The sequence below is a fragment of the Rhinoderma darwinii genome, chromosome 5 (genome assembly GCF_050947455.1).
Source record: "Rhinoderma darwinii isolate aRhiDar2 chromosome 5, aRhiDar2.hap1, whole genome shotgun sequence".
NCBI classification, from domain to species: domain Eukaryota; kingdom Metazoa; phylum Chordata; class Amphibia; order Anura; family Rhinodermatidae; genus Rhinoderma; species Rhinoderma darwinii.
The window spans coordinates 91,737,894-91,757,557 of NC_134691.1; the positions used below are offsets into that span (position 1 = coordinate 91,737,894).

Sequence of the window (19,664 nt, forward strand, 5' to 3'; positions counted from 1 at the left end):
CTTCAAACCGGACATGGTGCCTAATAAAAAAGAGGCCTCAAAATCCACTGGGTGCTCCTTTGCTTCGGAGGCCGGTGCTTCAGTCCATTACCGCCCAAGGGCCACATGTGGGATATTTCTCTAAACTGCAGAATCTGGGCAATAAGTATTAAGTTGCGTTTCTGTGATAAATCCTTTTGTGTTATAAAAAAAATGGTATAAAGAGGATTTTCTGACAAAAAAAAAATGTAAATTTCACCTCTACTTTGCTCTAAATTTCTGTGAAACACCTAAAGGGTTCATAAACTTTCTACATGCTGTTGTGAATACTTTGAGGGGTCTAGTTTCTAAAATGGGGTATTTGATAGGGGTTTCTAATATATGGGCCCCTCAAAGCAACTTCAGAACTGAACTGGAACCTAAAAAAATAAATAAATGAGGCAATACTTCGCTTCTTACATTATACTGATAATGAGCCGTGCCCACCCCGAGATGACCCCAGTTTTGACCGTTTGTATAAACGGAGACCCCTATTAGACCGTTCCAGTGCCCGGTTTTCCCAAGCATACACCCCCGAGAAGTGTATTTCTATTGATGAGTCCCTGGTACATTTTAAAGGGAGGGTTCAATTCCGCGAGTACCTGCCGGGTAAGAGGGCAAGGTATGGCGTGAAGATGTATAAGCTGTGCGAGAGTGCATCAGGGTATACCTACAGGTTTAGGATATATGAAGGAAAGGCCACCCCCAAACCAGACTGCATCCTGGACTACAATAGGTACATGGGAGGGATGGACTTGTAAGATCAAGCCCTGAAGCCCTACAGCGCCATGCGGTGAGGTATAAGAAGCTGGCCGGGCACATCATACAGATGGCTTTGTACAATGCGTACATGCTACGTCGATGTGCAGGCCAGACGGGAACTTTCCTGGAATTTCAAGAGGTGATTATCAAGAACCTAATCTTTAGGGACCAAGAAGGGGGGGCACCCAGTACTTCTGGAAGCGAGCCCACACGCATCGTACCAGGGCAACACTTTCCAGGGGAAGTTCACCAAACTGGCAAGAAGGGAAAAAGTCAAAAGAGGTGCAAAGTCTGCTATAAGAGGGGGATAAGGGAGGACACAATATATCAATGTGACACGTGTCCCGAATAACCAGAGCTCTGTATGAAAGTGTTTTAAAATTTATCATACATCCCTTGGTTTATAATTTACCCCAATTTTACTTACCCTGATGCACTCCGCACAGCTTATCCCCCCTCGTCTTTCCCCTCTGGGCCCTGCTGTGTGTCAAGGCAGCTGATAACAGCCACATGTAGGGTATTGCCATACCCGGGAGAACCCACATTACAGTTTATGGGGTATATGTCTCCGGTCAAAATGGTCACTACACCTCTAGATGAATGCCTTAAGGGTGTAGTTTTTAGAACGGGGTCACTTCTTGCGGGTTTCAACTGTACTGGTACCTCAGGGGCTTCTGCATACATGACTTCGCACTAGAAAATCCCGAGTAGGCCAAATGGTGGGCCTTTCCTTCTGAGCCCTCCCATGGGCCCAAACGGCAGTTTATCACAACAAATGGGGTATTGCGGCACTCAGGACAAATTGCGCAACAGAATGGGGTATTTTGTTTCTTGTGAAAATAATAAATTTTCAGCCAAAACTACATATTATTTGACAAAAATAATTTTGTTTTCATTCCCAGCCCAATTCAAATAAGTTCTGTGAAGAAACTATGGGGTCTAAATGGTCACATTACCCATAAATGAATTCCTTGAGGGGTGTAGTTTCCAAAATGGGGTCACTTCTGGTGGGTTTCCATTGCTTTGATACCTCTGGGGCTCTGCAAATGTGACATGGCACCCGAAAACCAATCCAACAAAATCTGTACTCCAAAGAACACACAGCGCTCTTTCCCTTCTGAGGCCTCCCATGGGCCCAAACGGCAGTTTATCACCACAAATGGGGTATTGCCGCACTCAGGACAAATTGGACAACAAAATTGAGTATTTTATTTCTTGTGAAAATAAGAATTTTTGAGCTAAAATGACATATTATTGGAAAAAATATATTTTTTTTAAATTCCCAGCCCAATTCAAATACGTGGTGTGAAAAAAATGTGCGGTCAAAATGGTAACAACAACCCTAAATGAATTCCTTGAGGGGTGTAGTTTACAAAATGGGGTCACTATTGGGGGATTCCTACTGTTTTGACACCTCAACACCTCTTCAAACCTGGCATGCTGCCTAAAATATATTCTAATAAAAAAAGAGGACTCAAAATGCACTAGGTGCTTCTTTGCTTCTAGGGCTTGTCTTTTAGTCCACGAGCGCAGTAGGGCCACATGTGGGACATTTCTAAAAACTGCAGAATCTGGAAAATACATATTTAGTAGTGTTTCTCTGGTAAAACCTTCTGTGTTACAGAAAAAAAAATGAATAAAATTGAAATTCAGCAAGAAAAATGAAATTTGCAAATTTCACCTCCACTTTGCTTTAATTCCTGTGAAATGCCTGAAGGGTTAAAAAACTTTCTAACTGCTGTTTTGAATACTTTGAGGGGTCTAGTTTTTAAAATGGGGTGTTTTATCAGGGTTTCTAATACATAGGCCCCTCAAAGCCACTTCAGAACTCAAGAGGTACCTTAAAAAAAAGGCTTTTGAAATTTTCTTAAAAATATGAGAAATTGCGGTTTATGTTCTAAGCCTTGTAACGTCCAAGAAAAATAAAATAATGTTCAAAAAACGATGCCAAACTAAAGTAGACATATGGGAAATGTGAACTAGTAACTATTTTGGGTGGTATAACCGTCTGTTTTACAAGCAGATGCATTTAAATTCTGAAAAATGCAATTTTTTCAAAATTTTCTCTAAATTTTGCAATTTTTCACCAATAAACACTGAATATATCGACCAAATTTTACCACGAACATGAAGCCCAATGTGTCACGAGAAAACAATCTCAGAATCGCTTGGGTAGGTTTAAGCATTCCGACGTTATTACCACATAAAGTGAAATATGTCAGATTTGAAAAATGGGCTCTGAGCCTTAAAGGGGTATTCCGGAACTAAAAAATTACATTTATTTAAATAAAACAATGAAAAAGATATAACTTTCCAATGTACTTACGTTTCATCAGATGGCTGTAGCGTCGTATATCCTCCTCCGTCGCCGTCCCCTTAGCAATGCAAAATCTGCACTTCCTGTGCAGACCCGTCCATTTGGTCTTCTGCCTTGCTTCCGGTTTCCGGCTTACACGCTGTACGGTTACGTCAAAAATGACGTAACCGTACCACGTGCTTCTTTATTGAATTAGAGCATGCGTGGTGAACACACTCCACCGCGCATGCTCTGTGAAATTATGTGGCTGCGTCTTCAGCGGCCGTGTATATTACACTGCGCATGCGCAAGGTTGAAGGTGTGTAGCGGTGTGTATACGAAGTTGCAGGAATAACGGCCGTTTCGGCCGTCTTCCCGACAGGTGCAGGAGCTGTGACAGCTGCTGTCTCGTACAGCAGCTGCCGCAGCTCCTACAGCGGGGACCGATCGCTGTGTCCCCGCTGTCTAACCCCTTAAAAGCCGCGTTCTATAGAGATCGCGGGTTTTTAGGGGTTAAGTTACCATCGCCGGCCTGCTACACGATAGCGGCCGGCGATGGTTACTATGGCAACCGGACACCAAACAAAGGCGTCCGGCTATGCCATCGACGGAAGCCTAGTGGGTCCTGACAAAGTCAGGACCCACTATGCTTGCTGTCAGTGAATAGCTGACAGTTCTAATACACTGCACTACGGATGTAGTGCAGTGTATTAGAATAGCGATCAGGGCCTCCTGCCCTCAAGTCCCCTAGTGGGACAAAGTAATAAAGTAAAAAAAAAAGTTAAAAAAGATGTGTAAAAATAAGAAATTAAAAGTTAAAAAAATCCCCCTTTTTTTCCCTTATCAGTCCTTTTTTATTAATAAAAATATATAAATAAACGATACATAATTGGTATCGCCGCGTCCGTAACGGCCTGAACTACAAAATTATTTCGTTATTTATCCCGCGCGGTGAACGCCGTAAAAGAAAATAATAATAAACCGTACCACAATCACAATTGTTTGGTCACTTCACCTCCCAAAAAATGTATTAAAAATAGATCAAAAAGTTGCATTTACCGAAAAATGGTACTGATGGAAACTACAGTTCGTTACGCAAAAAATAAGTCCTCGCACGGCTTTATTGATGGAAAAATTATAAAGTTCTGGCTCTTAGAATAAGGTAACAAAAAGTGAATGATTTTTTACAAAACGTATTTTATTGTGCAAACGCCATAAGACATAAAAAAACTATAAACATCTGGTGTCACCGTAAGGCCGAGTTTACACGAGCGTGTGCGTTTTGTGCAAGCAAAAAGCGCGGCGTTTTGCGTGCGCAAAAAGCACTTAACAGCTCCGTGTGTCAGCCCTTTATGATGCGCGGCTGCGTGCTTTTCGCGCAGCCGCCATCATTATGACACTCCGTTTGGATGTTTGTAAACAGAAAAGAACGTGGTGCTTTTCTGTTTTCATTCATCCTTTACAGTGCTGTTGCGTGAATCACGCGCGTCCCACGGAATTGCTTCCGTGCGACATGCGTGGTTTTCACACACCCATTGACTTCAATGGGTGCGTGATGCGCGAACAGCGCACAAATATAGGACGTCGTGCGTTTCACGCAGCGGACATACGCTGCGTGAAAATCACGTACCTGTCTGCACGGCCCCATAGAGTAACATAGGTCCCTGCGACGCGCGTTGCAAAAACGTATAATACGCTCGTGTAAATGAGCCCTAATCGTATCGCCCCATAGAATAAAGTGAATATGTCATTTATAGCGCACGGTGAACGCTGTAACAAAAATAGAATTAAAAAACAATAGAATTGCTGTTTATTAGTCACCGCGCCACTTAAAAATAGAATAAAAACTGATCAAAAAGCTGCATGCACCCCAAGAAAACTACAATGTATTCCTCAAGTGGTCTAGTTTCCAAAATGGGATCACCTTTTGGGGGTTTCCACTATTTTGGTACCACAAGACCTATTCAAACCGGACATGGTGCCTAATAAAAAGGCGGCCTCAAAATCCACTAGGTGCTCCTTTGCTTCTGAGGCCGGTGCTTCAGTCCATTACCGCCCGAGGGCCACATGTGGGATATTTCTACTGCAGAATCTGGACAATAAGTATTGAGTTGCGTTTCTCTGGTAAAACATTTTGTGCATAAACTTTCTAAATGCTGTTGTGAATACTTTGAGGGGTCTAGTTTCTAAAATGTCGTGTTTCATAGGGGTGTCTAATATATAGGCCCCTCAAAGCCACTTCAGAACTGAACTGGAAGCCCAAAAAAAATAATTAGGCAATACTTCGCTTCTATACGAACTAGTTAGCGATTCACAGTGTGATGAAGTAAGGGGAAGCAGCGCTTATACGAGCGGTGCACCCCCTTCAAACAGCCGATGACTTTTCAGTTCACAGGTAGCAGAGTTACATGATGGGGAATTTGTTTTCCTGTTGTGTAACTCTGCTACCTGTCAATGGAAAAATCAGCTGCCAGAGTGAAAAATGTTTCCACACAGAGGAGTACCGCAAAGAAACACCTGGGAATCAGACATGATGGACTAACATTTTTCCCTGTGGTGGATGACTTTTCAGTTGACAGGTAGCAGAGTTACATGAAGGGGAATTATTTTTCATCGATGGCTAGTTAGGAGCGCTGCTTCCCTTTAGTTTTTTCTTGCTCACTGTGAATCTCCGACACAGGATGCAGCGGCGATCCACAGGTATTGCTCCTTTTATCCCAATTCACATGTTAGAATTCAATTTTTTTTATTTTATATATATATATATAAAATACAGTATTTAAAACTAAGACTGTATAAACAGTTAATATACATTTAGAAAACTTATAATTATAAAGACCAAACTTTACGTATCATCATATAGGGTCAGTGTTGTTTAAAAACGCAGATATCCAGTGATTTCAGCTTGTGCTAGCAGTAATAGAATGAGAGCACCAAAATGAAGACTGGGATTGCAGAAGTTAGTAGAGCTGGGTGTAGTAGGCGGAGCAAGTGCACTGCTGCATGCACATTGCATGCTGGGACTAGAGCAGTGCATGCAGGGAGGAGAAACACAGGAAGAGAAGAGGAATGAACTTACTGAGCAAAACAAACCTCTCCAGGTAAACAATAGGGAGTAATGTTACTAAAACCATTTATTATCAAGAAAAAGCTAGACAGAGTGCACTAATATCTTAATAGAGGAACATTGCATTGATTTAAGAAATAAAAAAAAGTATTGGAAAACCCCTTTAAGGCCAAAACTAGGCTGCGTCCTTAAGGGGTTAACCCCTTCCCGCGCCTTGGCTTAAATGCATGTTCTGGTGAGCAGTAACTTGGCGCACCTGGGCGTGCAGTTACGTCCGTGCTTTAACAGTTACCTGCCACACGGCGCTACACCGCAGCGGCGGTTAACTGTGCAGGGTGTCTGACCTGCTCTCCCCGTTGCCGATCAGCAGCCAGTCGCTGCTGAAATAGGCAATTAACCACTTCGAAGCGGCAGTCGATTGTGATCGCCGCATTGAAGAGGTTTACAGCAGATCGGCAGCCCCCCACATGCATTTGCGGGGGCTGGCGATCCTTGACACTGCAACCGGAGGCCAGACAATGGCCTTCGGGCTGCCATGCACAAAAGCCTATGAGGACCAGCCGGAGGGTGTGTTGTCGTTTGGCATAGCAAGCAGGGTAGCCCGCTCTATGCATTATCAAGGCGTCACAAATAGGCTTTTACCTGGCTATATACATTGCGCCTCATGACTTACACACTATCCCTCCATGTTTCACACACTTGCACCCCATTATCCATTTATTTTCATTTAGGCACTTTACCTATTACTGCCCCCTATATTTCACTTATATTATTATCACTTGCACATACACTCTTCATTTATTATTTTTTACTACACATCCCATGCACCACACGCCACTCCCCTCAACACTAGTGGGAGTGGCTATTTAAAAATAAATAAATAAATAAAATAAAAAAAAGTAAAAAACAAAACGCTAGAATCACTATTTTTTGGTCACCACTCTTCCCAAAATATACAATACAAAAAGTCGCATGTACCCCAAAATGGTACCAATAAAAACTATAACCCTTCCAGCAAAAAAAAAAACAAGCCGTTACAAAGCTTTTTGACTGAAAAATAAAAATAAAAAAAGTTAAGGCTCTCAGAATAGGATGACAAAAAATAACTTTTATAAAGAAGTGATTTTATTGCGCAAACACTGCAAAACATAGCAAAAACTACATACAAATGGTATCGCAGTAATCATATCGACCCGCAGAATAAAGCAAAATTCCTCAAAGTTGGTTTGTCTGTTGTGATTCAAATCCTTTATGCATATTTTCTATGATTTCATTAGGGTTCACTTGATGGGTGACCCTACTCTTCACATTAGAGATGCCTGTCAGATTAATTTCTAAACTGCAGTCTGTCTGGTATAAATATAAATGAAGCACCCTCTAGCGATATAGACTGCTTTTTGGCAGCTATATATTGGGTTAATGTATATCGGAGAAAGTCTACAATGTTTCCATGACGACCGGACGCATGCACGTCTTTGCTAATTGAGATGCTAGTACGTGATAACCCCGGTTATAACTGATCGATCGACTCTTATCCATTAGCAGTGATGTTTTAACTGTGATCTGTGTCCAATACATAGTATTATATCCCCATGCTGTTGATATATCCGCTTTTCGTATCTCTAAGGTTACTAGGGACGCAGTGCGTCCTAACCTTTTCTGATTGGCTGCCGAGGAAGGGGGGTGCGCCTCAGTCCTGACAGGTCATGAGTGACGTGTTGTATCAGGATTGGCGGTGGGCCGTGGGAATGTCAGCAGAATGGGAGGGCTGGAGCCTGTTAAAAGACCGGCACCTCTCCGGCTCGTGTGCGATCTTATTATCTTAATCGTGCACGGGCCGGGAGGTTCACCAAGCACAGAACTGTGCGAGCCGGCAGAAACAATACAATTAATCCCTGATGATGCCCCACAAATACCAGTGGGTGCAGAAACGCGTTGGATTAGCGCGAATCATTCAGCAGGCTGGGTTCAGTAATTATAAAATAATAGGAGAGGCTGGTCTAAGGGTGAACTTTAAATATCAATGCAATAGACCTGTCTCTGCTGCTGACCACCCTGCTGAGCCTGTTGTAATTTGGCTATGTGAGCCCATTTTAACAATTATTAAAATTCATTTTAAATCGTTCTATCCAGGCAGTAAATGTACAATTTAACGGAACGGAAACAATATCTAGTCACACTATTATATTATAAAATGGTCATATAGCCCAGGGTGAACATTGTCAGAATTGATGGTTCTTTGTCACCTTGCTTGCCAAAAAATTGAATAAAAAGTGATCAAAAAATAAATAAAAATAATTCAAAAATCGCATGTACCCCAAAATGCTACCAATGAAAAAAAAACAGATTGTCCCGCAACAAATAAGCCCTCACACAGCTCCGGTGAAGAAAAAATAAATAAGTTCTGGCTCTCAGAATATGTCTGATGCAAGATATGCAGTGTTCCAAAAGCAGATAAGATTGGGCACCATTTATCAGTGCGACACTGGCCACATATCTGCGGATTATTATTTTACGCCATTATTATACCCTGATGTACTCCGCACAGCCTACATGTGCCCCCGCATTATAAACTGAAATACCACAAAACGCCAAACATAACGACCACCAAGCTAAATCTGCGCTCCAAAAGGCAAATGCCACTCCCTCCCTTCAAAGCCCTACAGCGCGCACAAACAGCAGTTTACGCCCACAGATCTGGCATCGCCATACCCAGGAGAACCCAGTTAATACTTTGAGGTATTTTTCTTCAGTGGCACAAACTGGGCACAACATATTGTGCACTAAAATGTAATATCAGTGGAATATTTTAATTTTCACTCTGCACCATCCACTGCGGATTAACCCCTTTGCGCACCACGACATGATATGCTATGTGTGGAGGGTGATGTATGGAGCGGGCTCACGCGCTAAGCTGACACCCAGAACTAACGGACAGGAACAGCGACGATAGGAAAAATGACAATACAATGCAATACATTAGTATTGCAGTGTATTGTACCAGCGAGCTACTGATTGCTGGTTCAAGTCACCTAGGGGGGGGACTAATAAAATGTGTAAAAACAAAAGTAAATAAATGTTTATTAAAGTTTTTCTATAATAACGAAAGTCCCAAAAAAAAACAACAACTTTTCAAATTTTTTCTACAAAGTAATGTAAAAAAAAAAAAAAAAAAAAAAAAAAAAAAAATCTACAAAATTGGTATCGCTGTGTCCGTAAAAGTCAGAACTATTACAATATACCATTATTTAACGCACACGAGAAATAAAGAACAGAAGAATCGCTATTTCTTGGTCACCTTGGCTCTACCAAAAAAATTGAATAAGTGCTCAAAAAGTTGTATGTACCAAAAAAATGGTACCAAGAAAAATTACAGCTCGTCCCGCAAAAAATAAGCCCTCCCACCACTCTATTGATGGAAAAATAAAAAAAGTTATGGCTCTTGGAAAGCGGGGAGCGAAAAAGAAATTGTTCAGTCCAGAAAGGGTTAATTACTTTCTAATGAAAAAAACATTTATTACCACATTGGGGTATAGCCGTACTCGGGAGAAATTGCTTTACAAATGTTGGGGTGCTTTTTCCTCCGTTATCCTTTGTGAAATTGAAAAAAATGCAACATTTTAGTGGAAATAATGTTGATACTCATTTTCACAGCCCAATTCTAATAAATTCTACAAAAGACCTGTGGGGTCTAAATGTTCACTATACCCCTATATAGATTCCTTAAGTGGTGTGGTTTCCCAAATGGGGTCACTTTTGAGGGGATTCCACGGTTTTGGCCTCTCAGGGGCTTTGCAAATGCGACTTGGCACCCGTAAACCATTTCAGCTAAATTTGAGCTCTAAAAGCCAAATAACGCTCGTTCCCCTCTAAGCCCTGCTGTGGGTCCAAACAGCAGTTTACTACTACATATGGTTCCGTAATAGGGAGAAATGGTTATACAAATGTTGGGGTGCTTTTTCTCCTTTATTACAATTAAAAATGGCTAGGTTATTTCAGAAAAGTATATATTTAGCTTTACAGACTAATTCCAATGAATTCAGCAAAAAAAACGATAGGGTCAAAATGCTAACTTTACCTCTAGAAAAATTCCTTGAGGGGTGGTTTCCAAAATGGAGTCACTTTTGGGGGGGGGGGTTTCCACTATTTGGTCCCTCCTGTACATTGAATACGCAACATGGCACTGAAAACTATTCCAGCATACTCAGAAATCCAAATGGTGCTCCTTCCCTTCTGAGCCCTGCTGTGGGTTTAAACAGCAGTTTATTACCACATATGGGGTATTGCTATAACCTGGAGAAATTGCATTACATATGTTGGGGTGTTTTTTCTCCTTTATAAAAAATGTCTAAGTTTTATCAGAAAAGAAAGTAGATTTTCATCTTCACATACTAATTCAAATCATTTAGCAAAAAAAAACAAAAAACTGTGGGTTTAAAATGCTAACTAAACCCCTAGACAAATTCCTTGAGGCGTGTAGTTTCCAAAATTGGGTCGCTTTTGGGGGTCTTTACTGTTTTGGCCCCACAAGACCTCTTCAAACCTAACATGGTGCCTAAAATATATTTAAAAAAAAAAAAAAAAAAAAAAAAGGAGGCCTAAAAATCCACTAGGTGCTCCTTTGCTTCTGAGGCCTGTTTTTGAGTCCATAAGCAGACTAGGGCCACATGTGGGATATTTCTAAAAACTGCAGAATCTGGGCAATAAATATTGAGTTGCATTTCTCGGGTAAAACCTTCCGTAAAGAAAAAAAAAATGTATTACAAATTAATTTTGGAAAAAAAAAAAATATATTCTATTTGTAAATTTGACCTCTACTTTGCTTTAATTCCTGTGCAACGCCTAAAGGGTTAAAACACTTTGAATGCTGTTTTGAATACTTTGAGGGGGGCAGTTTTCAAAATGGGGTGATTTATGTGGACTTTCTAATATATAAGGCCCTCAAAGCCACTTCAGAACTGAACTGGTCCCTGAAAACATAGCCTTTCGAAATTATCTTGAAAATATGAGAATTTGTTGCTAAAGTTCTAAGCCTTGTAACGTCCTAGAAAAATAAAAGAATGTTCAAAAAACTACGCAAACATAAAGTAGACATGTGGGAAATGTAAACTAATAACTATTTTGTGTAGTATTACTATCTGTTTTACAAGCAGATACATTTAAATTTAGAAAATGCTAATTTTTGCAAATTTTCTCCAAATCTTGGGTGTTTTTACAAATAATGAATTTATCGGCCTAATTTTTTCACTAACAAAGTACAATATGTCACGAGAAAACAATCTCAGAATCACTTTGATATGTAAAAGCATTCCGAAGTCATTACCACATAAAAGGACACATGTCAGATGAAAAATTGGCTTCGCCTTGAAGGCCAAAACAGGCTCAGCCCTGAAGGGGTTAATGGGACTTAAAAAAAACAAAAAAAAACGCATTATTTCGCATAAAAACTATGATTGCCCTTACACTAAATAAAAACAAAAAACCTACACATTTTAGGTATCTAAACGACCGTAATAACCTGAAGAATTAATCTAATGGGATATTTAGTGTGAAACGTGAACGGGATAAAAAAATACACAAGAAAAGCGATGCAGAGAATCGCTTTTACCTATATTCATGTCGTAAAAATAATTTTCTTCTACCTTTAAACTGAGAAAAAAAATACAATTTCTCCTGCATAAAACAAGGCCTCATACAGCCACATCACTGAAAAAAAAAAATTGCTGGTCATTAAGACCTTTTCAGGCCCGGTCATTAAGTAGTTAAAATAAATACTGAGCAGCTAAAAACTAAATGAGCCCACAGTTCGCCCAATAGTCCTGATAGTATCCTTCTCCTAAACGTCCTGAGGAAAGGTGAAAATGCAGTAATACTGGTGTAGCAGGTCAGTGAAATGCTGGGCTCTGCAGTTCTACAGATGTCTCCCTCTTTGTAGGCTTATGGTTACATCTGATTTGAGCTGGAGACAACACAGTAGCACCGCCAGTATTTTGAAAAAAACACAAGGCTTATGTTACGCCAACTCAGCCCTGACTTGGCGTGCCACGTTTTTATATGCGGATTTTAAAAGTTTGTTTGCAAGTACAATAAACCTGGTGTTTTTTTTTGCAAAAATACTGGCAGTGCTACTTTGCGTTGTCTCCTTCTTAGTAGGCTTATGGTTACATCAGATTGAGCCGGAGACATCTGTAGAACTACTGAGCCCAGCATTTCGCAGACCTCCGCTACACTAGTATTACTTGATCTTTACATTTCCTCAAGAAGTTTAAGAGAAGGATACTATCAGGACTATTGGAATGACTGGATTCATTACGTTGTTTTGAGCTGCCGAGTATTTACTTTAGTTTATTTAGGTATTAAGAGTTTTTTTTAGGACTACTCTGAACTTCGCCTGCTCTGACCTTTTTTAAAGTGTACGCAACACAACGAATATGTATGTGTACATATTTGTATTTCTGTTTATGATTTGTTACATTACCTTCAGGATTCAGACTTCTCATATTTCTAGTCTTTAAGGCATTGTAAGGTCTCACTTGGATCTGATGCTCCAAGATAGAATCAGGGTAACGCTCGAAGAAAAGCTGGTTAACGGCCATATCGAAGGTCGGAATAACTTCCTATAAAAATAATTAGAGATGAATCATGATCTCCAAACTGAGATACATAGGAGACAGAACTAAAGGAGGAATTTCTATTCAAGCTAAATTGTTATTGTCCAACATGCCAGAAGCAAGAATTGTTGGCTATCGCCAACTCCGTAGCGATTGTGGCAATTGGTAATGACCAACAATCCAGCTATTTTAACACAGGAGCTCTAAAATAATGTTTCTAGAAAGAGGCCATCAGTTTCAATGGCAACATACATAATAGAAACAAAGTGATCAATGTTCACACTGCCATTTTGTCAGATTTGACAGTTTGGCCCCATGCACACGACAGTAAAAACGCCCGTAATTACAGGCCCATAGACTTCTATTGGCCACGGGTACCTTCCAGTTTGCTTACGGGAAGGTGCCCGGGCCATGGAAAAATATAGAACATGTCTATTTCAGGCCGGAATTACGCCATGGGCAGGCCCATAGAAGTCTATGGTGCTCCCGTATTTACGGGTGGCTACAAGTGTGCACCCGTAATTACGGGAGCGTTGCTAGGCGACGTCAGGGGATAGTCACTGTCCAGGGTGCTGAAAGAATTAAACAATCAGTGCTGGATAGAGAAGGGACTGCACTGATCGGCAGTAACTTTCAGCACCCTGGACAGTGAAGACCGCTGGACAGTGAGCACCATGCGCGGCGCTCATAATGTTGCCTTCAAAAACATGCAAAAAAAAAAAGGTTTATACTTACACAGAACTCCCTGCTTCTTCCTCCAGTCCAGCCTCCTGGGATAATGTTTCATCCCATGTGACCGCTGCAGCCAATCACAGGCTGCAGCGGTCACATGGACTGCCGCATCATCCAGGGAGGTCGGACTGGATGTCAAAAGAGGGATGCGTCACCAAGACAACGGCCGGGGTACGTATGAACTTTTTCTTTCTATCACTGCGGAAATTCTGCCCGAAAGGGCTGCCCCTTCTCTCTATCCAGCACAGAGAGAGAGAGAGAGAAGAGGCTGGCGATCAGTGCTGGATAGAGAGAAGAGGCTGGCGATTAGTGCAGTGAAATATCGTGTAAAGAGAAGCAGAGAAAACGGGTCCGTAAATCAGGTGGAATACGGGAGAAAAAATACGGTCGGGTGCATGGCGCCTAAGAAAAGAAAAAATTGCAGACGGCATGACAGAACCACTAGTAAGTCAATGAGGTCTGTCAAACCTGTTGTGATCGGTCATACGACAGATCAGGCACAGCAGAGTGGTTTATGAACAGAAGCCACAACGCAGATGTGAACTTAGATTCATTCACCTACTTGGTTGGCTAAACACAACATGTGTTGTATGAAAGAATTAACAAGGGTACAGCCAAGTTAAAAATTTCCAAACTTATAAGAAGTCTGGTTGTTTTATTTAATGCATGATTGATTACCTGTGGATAGCAAACTAGCTGTCTATACAGATCTTGGTCAAATGTCCTTAGATGCCCACAATCGACATTTAGGAATGGGTCTCCAACCACATTTATCTACATGGTTTAAAGTAAAAATAAAAAGCAGGTTAGGGGACAAAGGTAGAATAGAATCATGAAGGTTAAAATTCCAAGTTAAAATCAAAATACACACTGAAGTAAAAATAAAATTTTCAATTTACCTCTTCAAGACGCTGCATGTAAATTGGCTCATTTAAATCCAAGCCAACATTTTCCTCCTCTTTGGCAGATGGGTCAGTGAAGCGATGGATAAAACGCTATGCAAAGAAAAAATAGTGTTAAAAGATTTAAAAAAACAAAAACCAAAACGGAGTCTGTATCAGTTACTGCATCACACAAATGCTACATTAAACAAAAACATTGGCCATCGATATAATAGAGCTTATTTTAGAACACTATTCTCTCGTCAAAACACTTGATTTGGGAAAGTAAGAAACAAAACACAAAAAAAAAAAAAAAAAAAAAAACACATTTCTTCAAGGGAATGGAGGAACCAAAGATCAACCCCTTAATGACCGGGCCTGAAAAGACCAGCTAAATTTTTCTGTTTTTGTCTCTGACTTTCAGCAGCTAAAACCTTTTTATTTTTTCATTGACGAGGCTGTATGAGGACTTGCTTTATGCGAGAAAAATAGTATATTTTTTTCCACGCAGATTGGGGGTAAAAAATATATCTTTTTTTACAGCATGAATATAGGAAAAGGCGATTCTCGACATTGTTTTTCTTGTTTATTTTTTTATCCGGTTCACGTTTCATGCTAAATTACCTGTTAAATTAATTTGTCAGATTATTACGTTTTTTTACTTTTAATGTATTAGCATACGCCTGTATGCTAATACATTATAATGTGTCACTATGATACAGGCTGCTGTTAGGGCAGCACATAGTGTGCTCGAACAGCAGGAAAATGGAACAGACATCCGTGGGGTCCTTTGTAGGTCCCCAGGGCTGACTGCAGAGGGAATCCCGGTGATGCGATCAAAGAGGGGAATTCCCTTTGATCATGCCGCGGGCACGGACCGCGGCGATCAAAGGGGTTAAAGAGGCTCTGTCACCACATTATAAGTGGCCTATATTGTACATGAAGTGATCGGCGCTGTAACGTAGATTACAGCAGTGTTTTTTATTTAGAAAAACTAATTTGACAGAATTATGACCTATATTAGCTTTATGCTAATGAGTTTCTCAATGGACAACTGGGCGTGTTTTACTTTTCGACAAAGTGGGAGTTGTACAGAGGAGTGTATGGCGCTGACCAATCAGCGTCATACACTTCTCTCCATTAATTTACTCTGCAGATAGCGATTTAGCTATATCGCTATGTGCAGCCACATAGGACACTGCAGTAATGTTAGTGTGTTTGACAATGAATATACATTACCTCCAGCCAGGACGTGATGTCTATTCAGAATCCTGACCACTTCTGTAGAGTCTCTGCGATTTACAGCATTGCAGGCGTAGTCTCGCGAGATTACGCTGCAAGAGGTCATTCACAGCGAGATCTCGCTGTGCTGTGAATCACAGAGACGCTACAGAAGTGGTCAGGATTCGGACTACATATCACGTCCTGGCTGGAGGTAATGTATATTTATTATCAGGACACTGCAGTAATGTATGTGTGTGTGTGTGTGTGTGTGTGTGTGTGTACATAGCGATATAGCTATATCGCTATCTGAAGAGTAAATTAATGGAGAGAAGTGTATGACGCTGATTGGTCAGCGTCACACTCCTCTGTACAACGCCCACTTGGTCATATAGCAAAACACGCCCAGTTGTCCATTGAGAAACTCATTAGCATTAAGCTAATATAGGTCATAACTTAGTCAAAAATGATCGTTTTTCTAAATAAAAAAACACTGCTGTAATCTACATTACAGCGCCAATCACTTCATGTACAAGATGGGGCACTTATAATGTGGTGACAGAGCCTCTTTAAACAGCTGGGGTCTGAATGTTTTCCGACACCCCAGCTGTGTTCAGGACGCTGCTCTGAGATCAGGAGCTCACACGAGCGCTCATCAGCCTCATCTACAGCGACACCAAAAGACGTCGTCGTAGACTGGGGACCTGCACCGCCTCACGTCAAGAGACGGTGGGCGGTCGGGAAGGAGTTAACACTGGTTCCCTGAGACAGTCATACATTCACCTACCAGGCAAGTGAGGATTACACCCCTGCGTGCGTCCTCTAGATTACCGTGGAGTTAAAAGAAAATCTGTCACTAAGGGCATCTAAGTAAACATGTACGCAGGTACTAATGCACCAACTGATCAGCTTCATGGACTTCCATTGAGGCTGCATACAATATGCCTAATAAAGGCCTCTCTCAGACGGTTTGCCTATGCGTAGACCACATGGTCAGATCAGAACTCCGGGAACAAGTTAAATGCTGAAAGCTAAGGTAATGGTTCTTCAGTGTTAACTCACCTGGAATTTCTCCCTGCATGTAATGACGTTGACATCAGTTCCCCAAATCACCAGCTTTTGTTCTGTGAATTGTTCACTTGTCACTAGCTCCTCTACAGCTGGCTGCAGATAGGGGAAAAAGTATATTGTAGAAAAATAAAAAATTATGTAACAATGTCGCTACATTGTGACGGAACCCACCTGGTCCGACTGCAGATCCACCTGCTTGAGTTTACGAGCTGATCCTAAATCAGGCCTTTGCCTAGCAGGTGTGCCTCTCATACCACTCCTAGGAGTTCCCTCCACTCTAGAACTTGGGGTTCCATATGTTAAAGGAGAGCTCAAGTCAAGTTCACTCTGCACAGCTGCAATATTACAAAAGTCACAGGTTTACCTTTTTTTTTAAAATGTATGATTTAATCATGTTGAAAACACATTATAGAACTGCAGAGCCCAAAACATACCAGAATGTCTTGATGGTGCTGGGCTAGAGAATAGCAGTTCTTGTCCACTAGGACTCTGGACATCACCAGATGGTGAAGTTGGCATGGGCAGAAGTTCACCAATTGATGTGGAGTCCTCAGTCCTTCGTCTCTGTGATGGAGGAGAGTGAACTTCCTCACTGCGAGCTTAACCCCAAAAAAAAAACAAAAAAACAATTATAAGCAATGGAGGTTTCATATTTATAGAAGAATTTACATCACATCCCACCTCCTGCCGTGTGTACTATGGTTCACGTCTCAGGAAACTCTACTAATAATGGAATACTAAGGCACATCATACACAACAAATTAAATGTGTGCTCCCGACTTAACTGCACAGCAAAAACACATCACACTTGCACAACTCAATTTCACATATACATATTTGGCATCAATTTACAGGGCTTTTCAATTGTAACATTTACAAAATCCTAGACATTATGAGGCTATAGAAAAGATTTGTTTAAGAGGCCAATCTAGAGAACCTCCGAAAACATGCACAATATTAATTACACAGCCAAGACTTTTAGTTGCTTATGATGCTTAAAAAAAAAAAAAAAAAAAAAGGAATCTAGGACAACGTGATCTTCTGATTACAAACTTTACCAATGTAATATTAACATTTATAAATTGACTGTCAGAACCTCATTGACACTGGATCTAATAAATTCTTAGAATCTGTTCACATCACATTTGGTGCTTACACCAGAAAAACCTACCAACATATGCAACGGACGTATAGCCCAGACTTGCAGGGAGTCGGTCACCAGAAATTGGCCCATCAAAGAAGCAGCAATATATAGTGTAGCCTCACCTGAATAGAACGCTGCCTTCGTTTTTTAGATGAGTGGCTCCGTTGCAGCAATAACTTTTATGCAAATTAGTTTTTTTGGAGCAAGGAGGGTGTCACCGTTGCTCCAAACAGCTCTACCTTCTATCCCCAGTCCGCCCCTCCCTTCCTTTTTTGATTGACAGGACCAGGCAGCGTAGAAGCTGTAATTATCACATTAATTTTCCCCACGTGACCAATGCCACATTTCTCATCTTGAGAGATGTGGATACAGAGTGCCCCAAGAGAGTTCATTAAGTGTACTACTGATCATTTCCACACTTAGCCAGCAATTGGCTTTTAGAGTCTATGGTTGCCGCATTTATAACCATGTACTACTGTTTGTACGTAGAGTACAGCGGGGTCAGTCACATGATGGAGTCGTATAGTCAACAAATCTGTGCAACTAGACTTCCTGTCCCCCGTCAGAACTAAAATCTATGAAAATCTCAGAACTAGCGCGACGGACCAGAATGTATATTAGCGAGTGTACTCACATACTGCAGTGAGTACAATGCAAATGATTTTTGGTCCCCAAATCACCCCTTTAACCTTGTGCTAGTCTTGGCCTTTAGGATACAGCCTTTCAAATCTGACATGTCACTTTAAAAACTGTAAAAATGCTTATACTTATCCAAGTGATTCTAAGATTGTTTTCTCCAGACAAGTAGTTTTAGTTACTGGTAAAATTTGGTCAATACATTTCTTGTTTATTTGTAAAATACACCAACATTTTTAGAAAATAATTTCAAAATTAGATTTTTTTTTTTCTGCTTGTAAGGCCTCGTTCACATCTGAAACCACTTCAAAGGGGGAAGCGCAATTACCACCCAGAGTATTTTGGTAAAAACCAGGTAGGTGTGTTGATAGGCCGAACGGTACTTCAAAGTGCAGGAAGCATTGATGGGACGGGCAAATAAGGACGTGTAGGAACGCAGCGTTTGTGTCCACAGTAGAGAGAAAAATTCCCCTGAGCTACGGTAGTGATGACAGAGCGAATGGACTCCATGAGAAAACTACGAGGAGGCATGGACTGGAAGACTCAGTTGGGGGATAGTCTTAAAAATTCGATTTTATATCCGGAGGAGACTATTTCCCACATCCTGGTGTCCGAGGTGTGATAGAGCCAAACATCCTTAAAGTACAGAAGCCTGCCCCCCACCTGAGACTCAAGTGGGGGCGCATCTACAGGCAGAGATGGCTTTACCCACAATGGGTTTTGTAGCCTGAGGTCGGGGGTGGCAGGAGGGACGGAACTTAATGGAGGACTTGTTCTTGGGAGTTACCCAGATGTTTGTGGACCGAGAAATCTGCAAAAGGAAAAAACGAGATCCCAGTTTCCTAGAGGTCGTGGCTCAATGTACCCAAGCCTGAGACTGAGGAGTGCGCTCTCCACCTGCTTCTGAAATTATATCATCCAGGGGGGTCCTGAAGAGTTGGGAGCCTACAAAAGGAAGAGCCGTTCACCACCACATTGAAGCAGTATTTAAGTTAAGTCGTTCTGCAGATAGCGGACAATAGAAGACAAGTGAAGGCCACACTGCGTCTTGCATCCAGGTACAGACTTTGCACAAATATTTGGTGGCACTAGACAACTGATGAGATGTCCACTAAACCTTCAGTGGATACCCCAGAGAGAATACCATGGGAAATCCATTCAGTGGAGGATCTCCTGTCCCAAGTGGTAGCAAAGATTGGTCTCAAAGTCAAGTAAGTAGCTTCAG

The 19,664-nt window shown here is 41.2% G+C and overlaps 1 protein-coding gene across 1 annotated transcript in view; it reads right to left on the bottom strand.

Moving 5' to 3' along the window:
* MCM4 (minichromosome maintenance complex component 4) overlaps positions 1 to 19,664 on the bottom strand; it is a 44,634-nt gene that overhangs the window by 9,682 nt on the left and 15,288 nt on the right. The window contains exons 3-8 of the mRNA XM_075826263.1: positions 17,094 to 17,258; positions 16,831 to 16,994; positions 16,651 to 16,752; positions 14,386 to 14,481; positions 14,165 to 14,260; positions 12,622 to 12,760 (exon numbers count right to left, since the gene is read on the bottom strand). Of these exons, the coding sequence (XP_075682378.1) occupies positions 12,622 to 12,760; positions 14,165 to 14,260; positions 14,386 to 14,481; positions 16,651 to 16,752; positions 16,831 to 16,994; positions 17,094 to 17,258 (762 nt within the window). The remainder of the gene's footprint in view (positions 1 to 12,621; positions 12,761 to 14,164; positions 14,261 to 14,385; positions 14,482 to 16,650; positions 16,753 to 16,830; positions 16,995 to 17,093; positions 17,259 to 19,664) is intronic.